General features: G+C 41.9%; 2 protein-coding genes across 10 annotated transcripts in view; both read right to left on the bottom strand.

Annotated features, from left to right (window-relative positions):
• LOC138953448 (echinoderm microtubule-associated protein-like 2) overlaps positions 1 to 19,348 on the bottom strand; it is a 116,472-nt gene that overhangs the window by 13,204 nt on the left and 83,920 nt on the right. For 7 of the 8 annotated variants that reach the window (XM_070325264.1, XM_070325263.1, XM_070325262.1 and 4 more), the window contains 11 exons: positions 18,696 to 18,822; positions 10,850 to 10,999; positions 9,977 to 10,049; positions 7,520 to 7,567; positions 5,194 to 5,295; positions 4,534 to 4,635; positions 3,200 to 3,334; positions 2,544 to 2,643; positions 2,007 to 2,164; positions 1,040 to 1,165; positions 462 to 593 (listed from right to left, as the gene is read on the bottom strand). In XM_070325264.1, the coding sequence (XP_070181365.1) occupies positions 462 to 593; positions 1,040 to 1,165; positions 2,007 to 2,164; positions 2,544 to 2,643; positions 3,200 to 3,334; positions 4,534 to 4,635; positions 5,194 to 5,295; positions 7,520 to 7,567; positions 9,977 to 10,049; positions 10,850 to 10,999; positions 18,696 to 18,822 (1,253 nt within the window). The remainder of the gene's footprint in view (positions 1 to 461; positions 594 to 1,039; positions 1,166 to 2,006; positions 2,165 to 2,543; positions 2,644 to 3,199; positions 3,335 to 4,533; positions 4,636 to 5,193; positions 5,296 to 7,519; positions 7,568 to 9,976; positions 10,050 to 10,849; positions 11,000 to 18,695; positions 18,823 to 19,348) is intronic. The other variant, XM_070325265.1, reaches the window with a different exon arrangement.
• LOC138953451 (uncharacterized) lies at positions 11,033 to 16,335 on the bottom strand. Of its 2 annotated transcripts, none has more exons than XR_011451530.1 (2): positions 12,039 to 16,335; positions 11,033 to 11,888 (listed from the first exon to the last, which is right to left on the bottom strand). XR_011451530.1 is itself a non-coding variant. In XM_070325271.1 (2 exons), exon 2 carries the CDS (start codon positions 14,931 to 14,933, stop codon positions 12,927 to 12,929), a length of 2,007 nt encoding a protein of 668 aa, XP_070181372.1. In that variant the 5' UTR covers positions 14,934 to 15,966; positions 16,117 to 16,335; the 3' UTR covers positions 11,037 to 12,926. The 2 variants fall into 2 exon arrangements, 1 of the variants encoding a protein (XP_070181372.1); XM_070325271.1 differs by having other exon boundaries at positions 11,037 to 15,966; positions 16,117 to 16,335.

Genomic DNA, 19,348 nt, shown 5'->3' with positions numbered 1-19,348 from the left:
CAGCCGACCACGAAGGGCCATATCAGGGCGGTGCTGCTTTGACATATAACGTGCGCCACACACAAGACAGAAGTCGCAGCACAGGCTTCATGTCTCACCCAGTCACCTTATTCTGACATCGGACCAACCAGTCCTAGCACTAACCCCATAATGCCAGACGCCAGGCGGAGCAGCCACTAGATTGCCAATTTTAAAGTCTTAGGTATGACCCGGCCGGGGTTCGAACCCACGACCTCCCGATCACGGGGCGGACGCCTTACCACTAGGCCAACCGTGCCGGTCCTGATTCTTGTGTAAGAACTGGTATTTATTATGTGATGTAATATTTGTGTATGTTCTGCATTCAGACAATAAAGTTGTATTGAACTGAACTGAACTGAATTGAATTGAACTGTATTGAACTGAACTGAACTGTATTGAACTGAACTGAACTGAATTGAATTGAATAGAACTGTACTCACATTGAGTTCCTTGGTCCAGACGATGGACCTGGACTGGCTGTCCCACAGGTAGACGAGGCGGTCAGACCCGCACGTCAGGAACTGGTGCTGGGTGGGGTGGGTGGCCAGGCCCCACAGCTCGTCAATGTGTCCCTGTGTGTCACAACAACACGTTTAGTCCACACTCTGTTCAATCTCTGCAATCTGGGTACGTGCAATCTCAGACTAAAATTCAACATGCTTGGACAATGTTAAAACCTTCCTGATAAAGTCCCCAAGAAGTTCTTCTTCAACCCTTTCCTCTGTCCACCCCCATCTTCACTTGTTTTTAAGCTCTCGTTCAGTGTACAACATTTGTCTTGCTTGCCAATGTCCCTTTGAAGCACCATTAGAAGCAAAGAGCAAAGGCAAAGACTCTACCAAAACATATTCCTGACCGTTTGAAAAATGGACCCTGTTGGAGAATAAAATTGCTTGATATTCAGTTAGACGTGGAAAAAAAGATCATCCCAGTGGAATTGTAAAGTTGTGTCAACAGAAAATCCGTGACAACTTATACTTTTCATAATTCATTTTGCACTTGTTTTAACGAGCCTTACCTGCATGACAGGTGAGAACTCCAGGTCCAGAGAGCCCTGCAGGATGCGGTTCTTGGTGGTGCCGATCAGCACCAGGCCTCCCTTGCCCTGGCTCAGGGTGCGCACTGGACCGTACGTCTCGGCCACCTGGACAACACCCACAACACCAATCATACAGTAAACATAATCATTATACAGTCCAACCTGTCCTGCCGACCACCTTCCATAACAACCACCTGTCAATTAAGACCACTGCAGAGGATCCCCAACAAGTTTTTTTCCACATACAATTCATCTTTTCATTGCAACCATCTGTCTATAAAGGCCAGTTTGGTTGGTCCCTTAGGTGGTCGTTACAAGTTCCACTTTACTTTGGCACAAAACTGGTTCTGGTGCAAGTAGCTAGGCAAACTGGCAGAGGGCATTTCTAGCCCTGCTGCAGCAACATGTATTCAAGAACTTTTTGCATGGTCATGGGGCAGGTGGAGTATGAAAACTCTGCCTGAAAATTCTTTGGAGCCACTAATTAATACCATGGGGTGATTGTTAATCTTCCTTGGGTCAGGCTTTGCACCTAAGTTTAAGTATTTAACATATACACCCATGCGTCTGACATTCCCCACACTCCCACATTCTGCAGGGTCCACTGTACACTAAACGGTTAAAGAAAAAGAAAAAGAAGTAAATGTATTCCCATAACCATGTTTGGTCACTGCCTTTGACATCCCCTGCTCTGAAGAGGGTCAGGTACCCATTCCCAGCTCGGTGGACTGGAGAGCATTCGGATTCACCCTGAGTGGAGGTCGAACATCAACCTCAAGAGTGAGAGGGCAAGCGCTCCAACCACTATGCCACTCCGGTTCTTTCACTGTACACTAACAGCACTTAATGCATTGTTTACCTGCTAGTTGTTCTAGCCTCGAGGTCTAATTCAACAGCTGTTTTTACCGTACACCCCAGACAGTTTTAATTTTGTTCTTCTCCTGACCTCTGTTTCGCGTCCAGTCTTGCTGCAAGTGCTGTCCCACTCGATGACCTTGCGATCCTTGCCCCCGCCTGACAGCAGGTTGCCGTCCTTGGTGGTGCAAAGGGAGAAAACCCCGCCATCATGGGCTGCAACCACAGACTGCGTGATCCTGTTGGAGCCTGTCACAGAGGTTATGTCCCTTTGTAAAGTTAAACATGTTGCAGGGCTGTTAGACTGTTGTCGCAATACAGGGAGATTGTCGCGTCTTAGAATTCAATTATACTTAGTGGAAACTTTGTGATATGGCTTATTTACTTTGCTATCTTTCAAAAAAAAATTTCCGCGTCCCAAAATCTGTTTTGACTAAGATAGTTGCTTATTATTCTATTTTGGGGGGTTGGTTTTGTTTTTCAGGGGTTGATGGTTAGGGTGTGTGTGTGTGTATGTGTGTTTGGAGGGGGGAGAGTTCAATTTTATCATTATCAGTAAACATTTTGTTCCAGTCACAGAAAAATGCAATCACATTTCACTCATAATAGAAAATGAGAATAACCTAACCTTTGCCCCAGACAAAGATGTTTCCATTGGAGTCTCCAGACAGAACGTCCCCATTGGCAGCAAACGCCAGACACAGCACATACTTCGGCTTGTCGTATTTCTGAAAACAAAATCAAATCAAATCAGTGACTACAATTAGTCATTGACGCAATTGTAATAAACCATAGCATCTAGCTCCTGAATTAATGTCTGCATCCAATAAAAAAAAGAATTAAGCATTAGCCAGGTGGCCTGGGATAACAAATGCTGACAGCCATGCATCAGTCATCTTTCCCATAAACTCTCATAAAAACAAATCTATCAAGTGCCAAAGCCTCCGACTACATTAAATAGCACAAACCAAAGAGGTAAGAAGACTAACAGCGACACAGTAGAACAACTTTGAAAATCTAACCTGAGGCATCAGAATTTGGTAATGCTGATGAACACGTTTTGTCTGTAATAGCCTATGTTTGTCATGTGATATCTGACAGTTTCTGAAAAGTATAACTCAACTTTGACTGTGTTATGAGTCAACTATAACTCAAACTTTCGACTGTCTCATGTGTGTAACTCTGTTTCCCTAGTTATTTGGATGAGCAAAAAAACACAAGAAGATCCTCACCATAAAAACACATTGTCTTTCCAAAAGGTAGTGAAAAATAAACAACCCTTACATCATAGATGCCTTGCTTCTTGGCCAGGGCTCCACCTTCGAAGGTCCAGAAAGTGATCTGCCCTTTGCCACAACTGACGATGCTGCCTTTCTCTGAGGGGTGAAACTCCACTGCCAGTACTGGCTCGGTGGAACTCTGAAATAAATGCAAACATGTTTTATGCTCTTTCACACATTTGAAAAATAAACCCACTTAACTTTCAGGAACTGTAGAATCCCTGAACTTTAAAGGCACAGTGCAGCTCACAGCCTTCGTTTTGCGTTTTTGTTGCAGCTGCGTGCATTTACAGTTCAAAAATCCTCCTATGGTAGTAAAACAAACCCAAAACTACCCAACGACGACATCTGTGAAGCTCGACAGTTTCTTGTTCACGCGAGTGCATAAATTAACCTAGTTATTACGTGGTGTTTGGTCGGAGTTCGATTCAACTGAGTGATTCCGGCCTCTATTTTTTTTTTACACAAACTCATGATGACGTCTGACATAGTTTGCTAGTGACGTGTCTTTTTGTGCATGATGTGGTGATCTACCCGATCTAAATTTAGTTACCAAATTAATTTGTAAAAAAATCGCAGTTCTTGACTCTTTGGGTGCAAGTCAATGAAACTTGGTAGTTCTTCTAATGGATAGCTGCCTGAGGTATGACTAAAAGCCCCAGGGGCTCCGTGCACCTGGATTTGACAAGTTCAGTACCTTTAACATTGGTGCATGCAAGGCATGAACACTCGCCTGCCTGAAAACTGTTTGGAGCCACCAACACAACGGAATGATCACTATTTTGCCTTGGTTCAGACCTCATTCTCTTCTGGCACACCGACCACCACAAAGAATATCAAATCGCTGATATTCCAGCTTCAGGTATGGGCCATATGCACCCACACTTTGATGTAGAGAAGTAGACAAAAACTGTACTGGAAAACAACAACGTTTGCGTTTTGATTTTGCTTCCTGCCATCTTGGATGGAACACCGTTCACAACCATTTGTTGTGTATATTGTTCTTCAACTTTAAAGGTCAACAGGTGATATCCAGGTTCTAGTGAATGTTTTGTTTTGTCAATTACACTTTTTGTTAACTTACCACTCTTGTTTTTTTGATAACTGGAAAACAAGAATCAATTGTAAATGTTGGAAGTTACATGCTGTTACCTCAGACTACATTTAATTAACTGCACCTATTACACATGCTTTTCTTTACACACACAGACAGACACAGACGCACACACACACACACAGACGCACACACACAAACACACACTCTCTCGCTTGTCCCCTCAAGCATCTCAACCTACCCCATACTCATACTCTTTCAATCAGACGTCCACAATGCCATACCTTGGTCTCTGTGATCTTGTGAGGACGATCACGGCTGAGGTCCCACACAGAGATGGCGTGCTCGTTGGCTTCGTCCACAGCCACCAAGTGGTGACCTCCGTCCTGACACACAAACACAACCAAGCCATATGAATGAGAGTACAGTGGAACCCCCCTTTTAAGACCCTCCAATTTAAGACTCCCTCCTTTATAAGACCTTGATTTTTCAAATGTTGTGTTAACTTTTCTAAATTTACCTCCGTTTTAAGACTCCCTCCCTTTTAAGACCTACTTTTCTCCGATCTGTGTGCACATCTGAGCTCTCCTTTTCCCTCTCAAAACAGATCAACAGACAGGCCAACAGAGAGATAGAGTGAGGAAGAGGGGGAGGGTCGGGGAGGAAGACAGACAGGCAGAGAGATGAACATACAGAGAGAGAGAGAGAGAGAGAGAGAGAGAGAGAGAGAGAGAGAGAGAGAGAGAGAGAGAGAGAGAGAGAGAGAGAGAGAGAGAGAGAGAGTCAATAGAGACATACAGTCAGAGAGACACAGACAGATGAGGACATACAGAGAGACACCTCTCTGGCCTTTCCCCCTAACTCAAACAAAGGAGAGATTTAAACTGCACTGAACACCACATACACAAAAAGGACAGCAGAAAGACAAAAACACCCTGACTGACCAGTGTGGAGAAGGAAATGCAACAGACGGCACGGTCAAAGTCACCCAGCCCCAGCACGTGCAGCGTGTGCAGGCTGACAGAGTCCCAGATCCTCACATGGGGCTGAAAACAACAGCAAATTAACCCACTGAATACACACACCTTTTTCTTAAACAAAACTTGACCTACTCATTCAACAGTATACACGGCTAGCTCAGCCGCAACAAAAGCACAAGTCAAAATGAAAATGAATAAAATATCGACTGACATGCTTGCAGCAAGGGTATACTTTTTGCTTGTAATTCGGGCATGATAAAACATTTCTTGGGTGTATGTTCCATGACACAAACAATAATATATTGACTCTCTGTTACATGTCTAGACATGCAGAAGGCCAAGGGTACTAATATTTTTCTTCTAATTTTTGCATAAAAAAAATGCTTTGGTGTATATCAATCTTCTGTCCCGTAACCATTCTGGCTGTCTGCTACAGGATTCATGCTAGCTATCAAATGCTCCAAGCAAGTCAGGACTTTTGAAGTCTTTCTTCAATTTAATATAAATTATGTATTTTCTCAACACTCTAATGCATAAAACAGAAACCACACCACCGTCACCCATAGTTCTATCAGATGGAGAGAATTAACACAATGAGCTGTCAAGGAAACTTTAATTAGCAGCCCAAAGGCACGTGCTTTAATGTTCAAAGATAGTACACCTAATCGTGCAAATAATAAACAGGTATATCAGTCCTTCTTCAAGGTACTCTCAACATGCAGCTGTTTTAGCAGGATGAAATTTGCTTAGAACTGCACACCATGTTGGGGAACGTAGAACAAAACCAAGCCAAGTCACAATTCAAGTTCCAGCCTGTTATGTAACAAGATGAATAATTACAGCCTAAACACCATGCTATAAGTCTGGCCATAGCAGTTAACCACTTGCCTGCCTTAGGACGGGTATACCCGTCCTGCGCTTGTGCAGCCGCAGCGCCTTAGGACGGGTTAACCCGTCCTCTCCGTTCCGGGATTTTCCAGAAATGCTATGTCACTGCTGACACAAAAATAGCAGCCAATGGCTTAGTAGGATACCTCATTCTCATGAATAAACATAAATGGTGACGTGGTTTTGCGTCTGAAGGCTATTTTCGGCCTTGGTGACATGGTAGGGGAGATAAATCTTGACTCGTCAAAATGGCTAACGGTGACAGTCGACCGGGCCGTAGTCGGGAAAAACAAAGCCGGACTGACGCTACAGGCGGTGCAAATGATTATGGATACTGACAGGGGAAGGGGGAGATCTTCTTTCGGACGATTCGTTGGAAACCGGTAGATGATAGTGATTATAATCCTTTCTTGGAGCGAGCAAAACAGCCACCTGTGTTTGATCCACAGGCACCGGAAGATGCGCCGGACTGATTTTTCAAAAGTTCATATTTAAACATCATTATAAGCCAAACTAATTATCATTTTCATGATTAGACACTAAAAAAAGATTCTTGGTTCAATTTCCCTTAAAAATAACATAGGTTTTACTTACCTACCTACTGCCAGTTTGGAGCTAGAATTTTTTGTGAATTATTACACCCCGAACTCCAATATTCCCTGGCAGTCAGGAATGCACATACGCAAGTTTTGGTTGGCAGCGAAAGGGTTAATGGATTTCAACCATAACATGCATCTATTCTGAGGTCACAGTTTTGATCTGATCCGGTGTTAGATTTGGATGTATTGAATTATCTATTACTATTAGGTGCAGTCAGTTGCCACCTGGAATGTGCGCATGTGAACACACACAAACTGGTCATGTTTCAAAACCAAAAATGCACCACAAAATTCAATACAATTGCACTGTTGTAAAATTCATTACAAAATGCAATGCCAACACTAACATGTGTATCATATACAAGCTAAATAATACAAATGCTGAACACAAAATGATGCAGTAGAGGTACCTGCGATGAAAGGACACCCTTGGGACCAGCTGTATTAGTGTCCCTACAGTATAGCTGTCTTGACAGGTATATTTTGGTCAGGTGTCCTTTAATGGGAGGTACGTGTCCTCTCATCAGAAGGATCTCACACTGCATGTACCACTGTATACCACTAGCTTGTTTTTTCCCTCCATGGCAGCAGAACGAAGACAGAGAGGAGTTGGGATGAGGAATAACGAGGAGGAATCAGGTAAAGGGGATTATGAAGGAGGAAGGATAAGACAAACAGTGGCTGCAGAAGAAGATGACAATTGATGATGATGATGATGATGATGATGATGATGGTGATGGCAGTGAAGAAGATGCAAGTGCGCTTCGATCACCACAACACACATACTGTACACAACCACTTACCAAGGATTCACTCAGTTCCTCTGCTTTTTCGCTACCTGCCCTCTTTCGCTATATCAAGTGCATAACAAAAAATAAAGCCATTCAACAACAAAGCACAACACCAGCAAACATAAAAAAGGGAGGAGTAGGCGCAAAACAAATTAAAATCAGAACGTCCACAAACAAAACTTTAAAGGGGACAAAAGCAGTTTGCTGCTACTTAATAAAAAGCAAATAAACCCCCAAGCTTTGAACAATGCAGTATTGTTGGTTTTGTCATCATCCAAATGCACAAGAAACATAATATACAGCAACTTAAGAAAAGAAATGAAACTTAAACTCTGAAATAATAAGCACTTTTTTGAACTTAAGTGAACAAAATTCCAACATAATGTAGCGCTGTGTAAAACACTTTTATCTGTGAAGGAAAAAACAAAACTGTAAAACGTCACCAAATAAGCAAAATATAGCCCTGGGGAGAGAAATAAGAAGCCTACAATAAACAACACACCGAAAACATAAGCTGCAAATGGAAAATAATAGTAAAAGAAAAAATTGTCTTACAAGTACTGAGCAAGTACAGTAACGAAAACCTGATACAGTAGTACTCCCCCTTAGCGACCCCCCTGTTTACGACCACCCCCTTTTTACGACCGATTTTGCTACCACGGATGCATTCCACTATATAATGAACCCCCAGTGAACGACTCACCCGAAAACGCGACTTACGACCGAGCTTTTGGGGGTGAATTACGACTTTCGCGCATTTGTAGTCGAGCAGACGAAAACAATACATGGCGGCTCTTGCTCCTCGAACTATCGCGAGACGAAAAAAAATTAAATCTCGCGCACGATAGAATCCGCGGGGACTTCCTTAGGAGTCGGGAAGACGCAAATCCTGTGTATCGTCAACTAGTGCTGTGATAATGAGCTTTAGCACTGTTGTGATGGTGTTGACACTATACTTTGCCCAATTGAGTCTAACTACCTGATGGCTAATCTACTGTGATACCTGTGATAACTGATGATGATTACTGGGATTGGTTTTATGTGTTTGGTTGGTCTCTTCTGTTGGTAGTGCAATAGCGTTAATTATGGATTGTTGTTATCATCATTTACATAAAAACTTATCTGTTAATCCAAACAATGATATACTTACTGTGATGTTCTTAACTACACTTTAACATGGAATGTATGTATGTATGTATGTATGTATGTATGTATGTAGGTATGTATGCATGTGTGTTGGTGTGTCGGTGTGTCATGTGTGCAAGTAAAAAGGGTATTGTAGTTGTACATATATTACTTTAGATATTTTTTGGGTTTTTTGTTATGGGTTTTATGAATTTTCTTCTCTTATTCTTTTATAATTATTAATTAATGACCTATATGTGCTGATGACCAATTTAATTTCCTTTGTTGGATCAATAAAATGTTATGAGTTATGAGTTATGAGTTATGATAATGACCCAAAACGCGACTTACGACCGAGCTTTTTGGGATGATTTACGACTTTTGCGCATATTTCGAGCAGACGAAAACACAACATGGCGGCTCTCGCTCCTCCAACTATCGCGAGAAGAAATAAAAACGAAATCTTGCGCGCGCGAGATCCTGATACATCCGGTTTTTTTCTGCACACTATCTTGTCACGACGACTGTCTTGTTGACAAACGAAGATTCGCGAAAGAAAAAGAAAAGCGCTGACTCTTGAGTAGAGAGCTAATAAAGTAATCGCTAATCGAGCGAAGTGGCAATCCGCGGCCACTTCCTTGGGAGTCGGGAATACGAAAATCCTGTGTGTCGTCAAGGATAATGACTCAGTGTTATCTAGATGGTGAGAAGGATAGCGAAGCGAAAGTACGCAAAGAGAGGAGCCTGTACGAAGACCTCAACGGTCGTGGTCAAGTTTAGCGATGCAAGGCGATGAATCATTCATATGAGCGGAAAGATGATTCGGGAGAAAAGTCGTTATGCTTTCTATCGAGTTAGGACATTCGGATTTTACTGGTTGCGCCACAATGTCAAATGTGCTTCACTCAGCGGGGAGCGAGTATTACGCCATGAGTAAATTTTCTTTGAAATTTGAGTTCAAGTTGTTCTGCTGTAATGTGTTTGGGTGTGTGTGTGTGTGTGTGTGTCTTTTGATATGACAGTAAACTGCAACTGTGTGTTTGTGTGTAAACATGACAGTACATACACTGCAACCAAATTCATGACCGACCGGCCAAAAACTCAAACCCCCCTTTTAAGACCCCCCCTTTTTACGACCAAATTTTCAAGGTTTTTCCAAAGTCGTAAACAGGGCCAGGGGGTTCTACTGTAACAACAACATTAAACACCAATGATAAATCAACGACTCTGCCCATAGATATGACACCAAGAAGACTAACAAACACTGATAGATCGATGATTCGGTCAACAGATCTGACATCAAACAGATTTGGTAACATTAAAAGAGACAGTTGCAGTCCTTACCCTTCCCTCTTTGCGGTCATGGCCTGCGACTTGTCCTGTGGCGATTTTGATTCTGTCTGGGTGCACTGCAAGGCTAAGAAAACCAAACAAAAAACCACTTAGAACCAAAGAAGAATAAAAACATTTTTGGGTCAAAAATATTTCATAATCCTATACTGCTTGTCAATGTTCTGGTGAGTACATTTTTATTGTTGTTGCATCCTTGTATTTTTCATTCAGTCTCTGTGTTTGCTAAGAACCTGATTCAGAAGTTATTCTACAGCCAACAGCTGTGTTCTGAATTTCTGACTTGATTGCCTTGCCCACATTTTCCTATTTACTTGCTTTGTTCTCTTCTATACATTATACCTTGAGACAGAATCAAACTCAACTCATGTATATGCAGCTGGTTATATGGGGCAATGTGCACGAGAAAGTACCCAACTGGATGGAAACCAAGCTCTGGGTTGAATTGGTTGAAATTGAGAATTTGCGATTTCAACAAATCCCACCCAGCACTTGCATCCAAACCAGTTGGGCACTTTCTCATGCACACCACCCCTGTTCTCAACGTAAATAATTGGGTGCTCATTCTCCAAAATCCAAACATAGATATTTCTCAACAGGACATCTTTTTCATTTTTATTTTAGCAGAATCTCCTGAAAGACCGGTTCTTTGAAATCCTTAGCATACACTGCATGGGAGTACAGTCTTTGTTGACATTCAAGCAAGAAAGAAAGATTAGACACCGACTGAATAGTAGTAGGGGTGAGGTGGTAGTGATAGTATAATAATGTATTTATGTATGTTTCTGTGAAGCGCTTAGAACTGTTCTAGGATTTGCGCCATATAAATATCCTCATTATTATTATATTGTAGCGAACAACACAAACCATTTGACGTCATCGTTATGGCCAAGATAATGTCGCTGCGTCTGCTCCTCCACGTTGTAGAGAACGACAACAGCGGCAGTGAAGTAGACGAGTTCCCCTGTGGGCAGGTAGTACAGGTTGGACCGGCAGTCGCGTCCTCGGTACCCGTAACTGACCACTGGTCAAGGACAAAGCTCGCGTTACCTTTTGTTCATACATGTGGTAATACTAATTTCCTGTAGTTAGATCGTGTCTGTAGCAGACGATCCTTCTCTATGTACGATGCAAGGGAAGCAACCCCCTGCCAGGTTGCGGCAGCCTGGTTCTGGTACCCGAATAAACCACGTTGTTTTTACACTCGCTCGTCCTAGTTTGTGATTGTATGCAATACTACAATACACCTCTGCTAAAAATGTTGTTTCCTTTCATTCAGCCCAGTGGTAACGCACTTGCGCTCGGAAGCGAGAGGTTGCGTGTTCAGGCCTGGGTCAGGCCGCAATTTTCTCCCCCCTTTCCTAACCTAGTGTTACGAATGGGTTTTGTAAATTTGCGTATGATGTACTCACAAATCACTCATACTCTCTATTCCAGGTTCGACCTCACTCATAACAATAATCAAGAAGGGAAAAACAGTTTAACAATTTACTTTCGTCCTTTGCATCCAAATACTACACAATACATCTAATGTCAACACGCAAACTATTCAACTATCAATTCTGGTCACACAAAATCAATTATCTAACTGGCCTTTACTCGCACACACATGCATACTTCACTTTCTCACGTTACCACATTTGAGTCTTCCATGATGATGACGACGACGACGAATGACACAGGGTAAAGATGAAGACGATGTGCATAATGGCGATAATCAGGTTAACAGGACCAATGGTAGACGACAGAGATGAAGACGGTGACTGTAGACATGCTGGTATAACGAGGTGACACTGGATAAACGTAGATGCTATGTTACAGTCATGCTCTCATGCTCTCCGCTGCCGAAGGAGACTATGGCGGTGGGGGTTGCCGGATTCATACTTCCTCGGTTCCTCCCTTTTGTCTGACGTACAAAGAAACGACAATAATAAGTCTCTGGTATGTAAACTGGCAATGTTGTATACATATGCATGGAGTTGGCCAGTTTACATAAACACTACTAATAATTCGATACTCTAACTAAATCGGTTATACAACATCAAAGAATATTTACCTCACTTCGGCAAGTCATTCACTCTATACAACTTCCATCCGTCCTCTGTGACAATTCAGGTAAAAGTGACCGGGACAGCTCACCCGTCCACCAGTTGGGGTGGATTCACAAAAACTTCACGTGCAACGTGACAAGACAAAAATCCGTGCGTGTTTAGGCTGTCAACCCTAGCATCCATAGGTGCTTGCACTTGACATTATATTATATCAAAATCATGTTCGTAACATCACCCCTTTTCCCCGGGAAAAAAATATTATACGAAGTGTAATATTTTTTTGTATCAAACACATTATTTACATATTAACAATGTTCCAGTATCTAGTGTGCAAATGATCCTTTGTCACAGTCACAAAATCACAAAGATAATTTAAAAAAAAAAAATTCAAAACTGTAAAATACGTCGTTGACTAATTCAGAACATCCAAAATCGACTTTCATGTCAGATCAGCAATACATCCATTAATACCTGTTACAATTCCTTCTCATGGGATAATACCTCTCAAGTCCTACTAATATGCACCATGCATTGAATTAGCGACACAATTCCCATCAACAGGTTTTCGAGTCATTATAGAAGCAGACTTAGTCCTATAAAGCTCACAATAAAGGCCTCCAAACCAGCCTTGTACGCAAAATAACCCTGTGCACTACTTCCCCAGCAGTCACATGTTATTATACCATCATGCGTACCCAATACAAATTCACATGCCTAGTCACATCTAGGAAATACCATCAAATACGATGCTGAACAATGACAATACTGGTCAAGACAATGAATACTCCTTATCAGAAAACGTACGAGAAAATAAAGAAAATGACCGCAACATAAGAAATGAAATGCTATCCGACACCGGAATCATCGTTCAATACCCTTATGCTCAAACCGTTTCAAACATATCTAGACAGGTAAAATGAGTTGTCTGTCTTCTGCTTTTGCCTGTCTCTGACTCTGTCTCTGACTCTGTCTCTGACTCTGTCTCTGACTTTGTCTCTTTCGTTCCTCATTTCTTCTAATATCTTCCGTTTCTCCTTCTCTTCCTCTTTCTTCTTCTCTTCCTTTTTCTTCTTCTCTTCCTGTTCTTTCTTCCGTTTCTTCTTCTCTTCCTCTTTCTTCTTCTCTTCCTCTTTCTTCTTCTCTTCCTCTTTCTTCTTCTCTTCCTCTTTCTTCTTCTCTTCCTCTTTCTTCTTCTCTTCCTCTTTCTTCTTCTCTTCCTCTTTCTTCTTCTCTTCCTCTTTCTTCTTCTCTTCCTCTTTCTTCTTGTCCTCACTAAATGTTTTAACGATGTCTAGCATTGTTTTATAAACAGGACAAGTAGATAGTATGTGAGCAGTGTCACCACAGCATAAACAGCGACGTATTTTGCGTAAGAGCGTTGTCCAATGGCCATTCCTATACTTGCTTCCTGGAATACGGCCGAGTATGACATCGCAAGGAGGGTTTTCGATGACGCATACTGTGACTTTCCCCGCGTAATATGGACAATCCAAACTGACAGTTGCCACAGGTAGATGAACAATCGTTCCGTCAAACTGTCTACATGACTGAGTTTCACCCGTTAACAGATCCTCTGAAACAAGACTTCTGCGGACACCCACAGTGGTGCAACCAGAGTCCAACATGACAACAACGTCAGCTCCGTTAACTGTGCCCTTACAAGTCTGAATAGTGTTTGGCAGATTGTCGGAAGCTGACATCCCTACCACTGTGTCTACCGCTACAGGAACACTCACATTTGTAAAATGGGGTTGTGTTGATGGGCAGTCCCTTTGGTAGTGTGATGTGTCACCGCATGTGTAACAGCCACGCCCCCGGCCTGTATGTGGTGCCCCCTGACCAAACCCTCGATTTCCCCGGTGATTAAACCCTGGGCCAGATCTGCGTGCTGAGACATTACCCCGTCCTGAGCCCGAAAAATTGCCCGTGTTCGCCGACTGGCTACCAAAACTCAGATTGCTGAGAAAAGGTTCAGGGTTTCCTTTAGCTGCCATGGACTGCGTAGGGTGTGCTTCTCGATAACGATCTGCTGCTTCGATCATTGCTTCCGCGGAGGTAAACTTTGACTCTCTTAGGAATGTGACAAGTTGAGTGGAACAAGAGGACAAAATTTGTTCCCTCAGCAGTAAATCAACCAGTTTATCGAAATCTGCGCCTACTCCTGCTAACTCAACCCAACGAAGAAAATATCTTCTCAATCTGCTGAAAAAAGTAGCCATATCTTCTGATTGTTCTGGCTTAGCTGATCTGAAATGCGAACGGAACCCTTCCTCGGTACATCTAAACCGCTTAAGCAAGTGCTTACTCAATGCGTCATACGATTGGGACTGTTCCACTGAGAGCTCTTGATAATAGGTCAAAGCTTTGCCTTTTAACAGAGAAGTTAAGGTGGAGACCCAGTCTGATTTTGGCCACCCCATTGAAATGGCATGCTTTTCAAAACGGTATAAATAACTCTCAAAATCATCGTGTTTTTCGTCGAAATAAGGTAACTTTGGTTTTCCCTTTGATGATTTTTCTTTGTCCCTACTCTCTCTCTCACGGCCGGCGAGCCGTTCAGCTTGAGCAAGCTTTTCTCGCTCGATTTCCATCTCCTTTTCCTTCAACTGTCTATCTTGCTCTAACCTTTGTCTTTCGAGCTCCAACTCCTTTTCCTTCATAACAATCTCCTTTTCCTTCAACTGTCTATCTTGCTCTAACTTTTCTCTTTCAACCCTCATCATCTCTCCACCGTCTCTCTTACTTTGCCGGTCTGCAAGTCTAACCTCACGCAAGGAGTCCTGTAAATACTTAGTGGTCTCGGCTTCATTCAGTCCCATACATTTCGCCTCCGACCTTAACTTTGCAATCAAAGTGTGTTCGGATTCATCCTCACTCCCCTCCGGTTTTGCATCAGCCATGATGAAAAAATGTATCCAATATGCACAAACTTGCAAAAATTCACAACCCCAGCGCTACAAAAAATTTCTATCAACTAGAACAGCGCCATAGAACCATGTGTACATATACAATATCACTCTAAATGACAAGCGAAAAGAAAACAAACATGAAAAAGTATCTTCAATTGCAAGGAACAAATTGCATTCCAAACACTAGGTTGCTGTTGTCAGGTATCAACAGTCAAAATAATTATCCTCAAAAATGAAACTCCGTTTCCCACTGACTCAAAATAAATCAATGAAAACGTATCTCCAACTGCTCCAAGAACTAAACGAGCAAATTAATCTCTATGCAAAACGAGAAACTTAAAAATGCAAACAAAGGGCCATGGGAAAACTCAAATTGAAAAAAGGTACACTAAAATGGTACTAGCAAGCTCGCTGACTCGCGACTTGATATGAATTTAGCTGGCAATTTTGAAGAAAAAAATAATATGGGCTCTGGCGAGCTCGCCAATTGTTACGAATGGGTTTTGTAAATTTGCGTATGATGTACTCACAAATCACTCATACTCTCTATTCCAGGTTCGACCTCACTCATAACAATAATCAAGAAGGGAAAAACAGTTTAACAATTTACTTTCGTCCTTTGCATCCAAATACTACGCAATACATCTAATGTCAACACGCAAACTATTCAACTATCAATTCTGGTCACACAAAATCAATTATCTAACTGGCCTTTACTCGCACACACATGCATACTTCACTTTCTCACGTTACCACATTTGAGTCTTCCATGATGATGACGACGACGACGAATGACACAGGGTAAAGATGAAGACGATGTGCATAATGGCGATAATCAGGTTAACAGGACCAATGGTAGACGACAGAGATGAAGACGGTGACTGTAGACATGCTGGTATAACGAGGTGACACTGGATAAACGTAGATGCTATGTTACAGTCATGCTCTCATGCTCTCCGCTGCCGAAGGAGACTATGGCGGTGGGGGTTGCCGGATTCATACTTCCTCGGTTCCTCCCTTTTGTCTGACGTACAAAGAAACGACAATAATAAGTCTCTGGTATGTAAACTGGCAATGTTGTATACATATGCATGGAGTTGGCCAGTTTACATAAACACTACTAATAATTCGATACTCTAACTAAATCGGTTATACAACATCAAAGAATATTTACCTCACTTCGGCAAGTCATTCACTCTATACAACTTCCATCCGTCCTCTGTGACAATTCAGGTAAAAGTGACCGGGACAGCTCACCCGTCCACCAGTTGGGGTGGATTCACAAAAACTTCACGTGCAACGTGACAAGACAAAAATCCGTGCGTGTTTAGGCTGTCAACCCTAGCATCCATAGGTGCTTGCACTTGACATTATATTATATCAAAATCATGTTCGTAACACCTAGGTGGTGGGTTCAAGTGCTAGTCTTTCGGATGAGACGAAAAACCGAGGTCCCTTCGTGTACACTACATTGGGGTGTGCACGTTAAAGATCCCACGATTGACAAAAGGGTCTTTCCTGGCAAAATTGTATAGGCATAGATAAAAATGTCCATCAAATACCCGTGGGACTTGGAATTAAGTAAAAAAATTCCATCTCACACGGCATTAAGTCCTAGGAAACATGAATACACGCATGCAGGAAAAAAAAAAAAATATGGGTAGCGCCGTATATGGCAGCTCGCTTTCCCCAGGGAGAAAGCAGCCCGAATTTCCATGAGGGTAACCTCACTGGACTATAAATCTTATCCAATCTTATCCAATCCAATCCAATGCTATGACAATGAAACAGTGTCCATTTATCAATGATGTGTTTGTACAGTGAAACCCGGCTATATTGAAGTGGCACGGGACCCGGGAAGACCTTCAATATAGCCGGAACTTCAATATAGGCAATTCTCGGTTATATTGAATTTCCCTCCTTGTTCCTTCAGAAATTCAATATAACCGAACTTTTTTTCACTACAGGCCTACGTTCTTATTTCCGTGTCCACACATTGCGTTTGATGGGAGATATATTCCCATTAATCTTTCACCTGTTGGCTGTTGTTCTTCGAGCCTCCTTGCTTTTTTTCTGCACACACACACACACACGGACACACACTCACACACACGCACGCCCCCCCTCCCTTACACACACAAACACACATTCCATATTCCTCAGCTACTTCCTTTCTTTTTTTGCAGCCAGTTTCCAGCTTCTGAATAAGCTCGATTTTTCTTTTAATTGTCAGACTCACCCTTTTTACATTTAGTCAAGTTTTGACTAAATGTTTTAACATAGAGGGGGAATCAAGACGAGGGTCGTGGTGTGTGTGTGTGTGTGTGTGTGTGTGTGTGTGTGTGTGTGTGTGTTTCTGTCTGTCTGTGCGTGTGTGTGTGTAGAGCGATTCAGAGTGAACTACTGGACCGATATTTATGAAATTTGACATGAGAGTTCCTGGGTATGATATCCCCGGACTTTTTTTTCATTTTTTCGATAAATGTCTTTGATGACGTCATATCCGACTTTTTGTAAAAGTTGAGGCGGCACTGTCACACCCTCATTTTTCAATCAAATTGATTGAAATTTTAGTCAAGCAATCTTCGACAAAGGCTGGACTTTGGTATTGCATTTCAGCTTGGAGGCTTAAAAATTAATTAATGACTTTGGTCCTTAAAAATTAAAATTAAAATTTTTTTATATAAAATGATCCAAATTTATTTTTTATCTTAGTCTTCATCATTTTCTGATTCAAGAAACATATAAATATGTTATATTCGGATTAAAAACAAGCTCTAAAAATGAAAAATATAAAAATTATGATTAAAATTAAATTTCCGAAATCGATTTAAAAACAATTTCATCTTATTCCTTGTCGGTTCCTGATTCCAAAAACATATAGATATGATATGTTTGGATTAAAAACACGCTCAGAAAGTTAAAGCGAAGAGAGGTACAGAAAAGCGGCGTGCTTTGCAGCACAGCCCAACCACTACCGCACTAAACAGGCTCGTTAATTTCACTGCCTTTTGTACGAGCGGCGGACTACGGTCATTGTGAAAAAAATGCAGTGCGTTCAGTTTCATTCTGTGAGTTCGACAGCTTGACTAAATGTTGTTATTTCGCCTTACGCGACTTGTTTGTTTTGCAGCCATTTTTGCTAGTGTACAAAGGGAAACTACTCGCATGAACAAGAGAAATTAAGTCGGGGAGATCTACGCACCACAAGACTACATGGCGTAGCTGTCAGAGGCCCGCGGCATTGTTAGACTGTAATGTTATCAGAAACCTCCTGACTCGAAAGTTGATGCTGATCTGGCCTCTCCCCTTCCTCAACTGTTTGCGCTGACAGAGGCGTGTCATATCATTCGGCGCCCGCGCAGTCATTGTTCTTAAAAATAAAAAGTTAAACAAATCTTTGGAGCAAACATTTAATATAGCCAGGTAAAAACGTCCCGTGGGCTGAATTTTTGTTTCAATATAGCCGGGATTTCAATATAGCCGACTTCAATGTAGCCAACATTTTTTAACAAAGAAAATGTAGAGCTTCAGCCGGGACCTGAAAAATTCTTCAATATAGCCGGGATTTCAATATAGCCTACTTCAATATAGCCGGGTTTCACTGTATATATGAGAAGCAGCGGATGCAGATGGTACGTCCTCCCACAAGTACCACCATTAACACATGTTCTACCTGATAATCAATCTTGACACGGACAGTGTTGCAAACACTTATGATTAACAGTATTTTGTACTCTGTGCAAAGGATACACCCATTCCAGCTGCAGTTTCTCTGCGGGCAGCTCTCCGGGTTTAGCTATGCTGTAGTCGGAGACGGTGGAGGGGGCGTACATGTTGACAGCCCTCCCTTTGAGGTAGATCTTGAGCGACCGCTCTTCTGCAAGCACATAAAAGAAAAGGATCACAACCTTATTTTCATTGACTATAGAACCTCTGTTCAACTCTTGCAAATATGGTGTGATGCTTAGGTCAAAAAGAAAAAAAAGACTGTTTACGGTATCCCGACCGACCCTATTTTTTTCGCGCGCTAGACTTTTTTTTGGCATTTGCAACCAAAAAAAAAAAGTCTGTTTTGTGGCAAAATAACTTAAAAATATGATTTTTTTGAAAAAAAAAAAAAAAATTAAAAAAAAATCCCAACCTACCGACCCTATTTTTTTGGCCTATGTTACCGTAAACAGACTATTTTGTTGTTGTTGGCCTTAGGACCTTTCTCCCATTTGCATGATCTGCATTGTTTGTTCAACAGAGGAAAGATGAAAGCACTGGCAGTTTGCTTTACAAACACAGGTGGGGCATGCATTATAAAATAATGTGTTGCTGCACACGTACATGCATGGTAAGTGGGGATTTACAAGAAGAAATATGAACACATGCAACATTGGTATGTCCACACACATACA

Source organism: Littorina saxatilis, linkage group LG17, assembly GCF_037325665.1.
Source record: "Littorina saxatilis isolate snail1 linkage group LG17, US_GU_Lsax_2.0, whole genome shotgun sequence".
Lineage (NCBI taxonomy): Eukaryota > Metazoa > Mollusca > Gastropoda > Littorinimorpha > Littorinidae > Littorina > Littorina saxatilis.
The sequence above is the reverse complement of the archived record's forward strand: the minus strand, read 5'-3'. Positions and strand labels throughout refer to the sequence as shown.

Excerpts from the sequence above, each read along its gene's own strand:
- LOC138953451 (XM_070325271.1), bottom strand. The coding sequence starts at position 14,933 with ATGGCTGATGCAAAACCGGAGGGGAGTGAGGATGAATCCGAACACACT.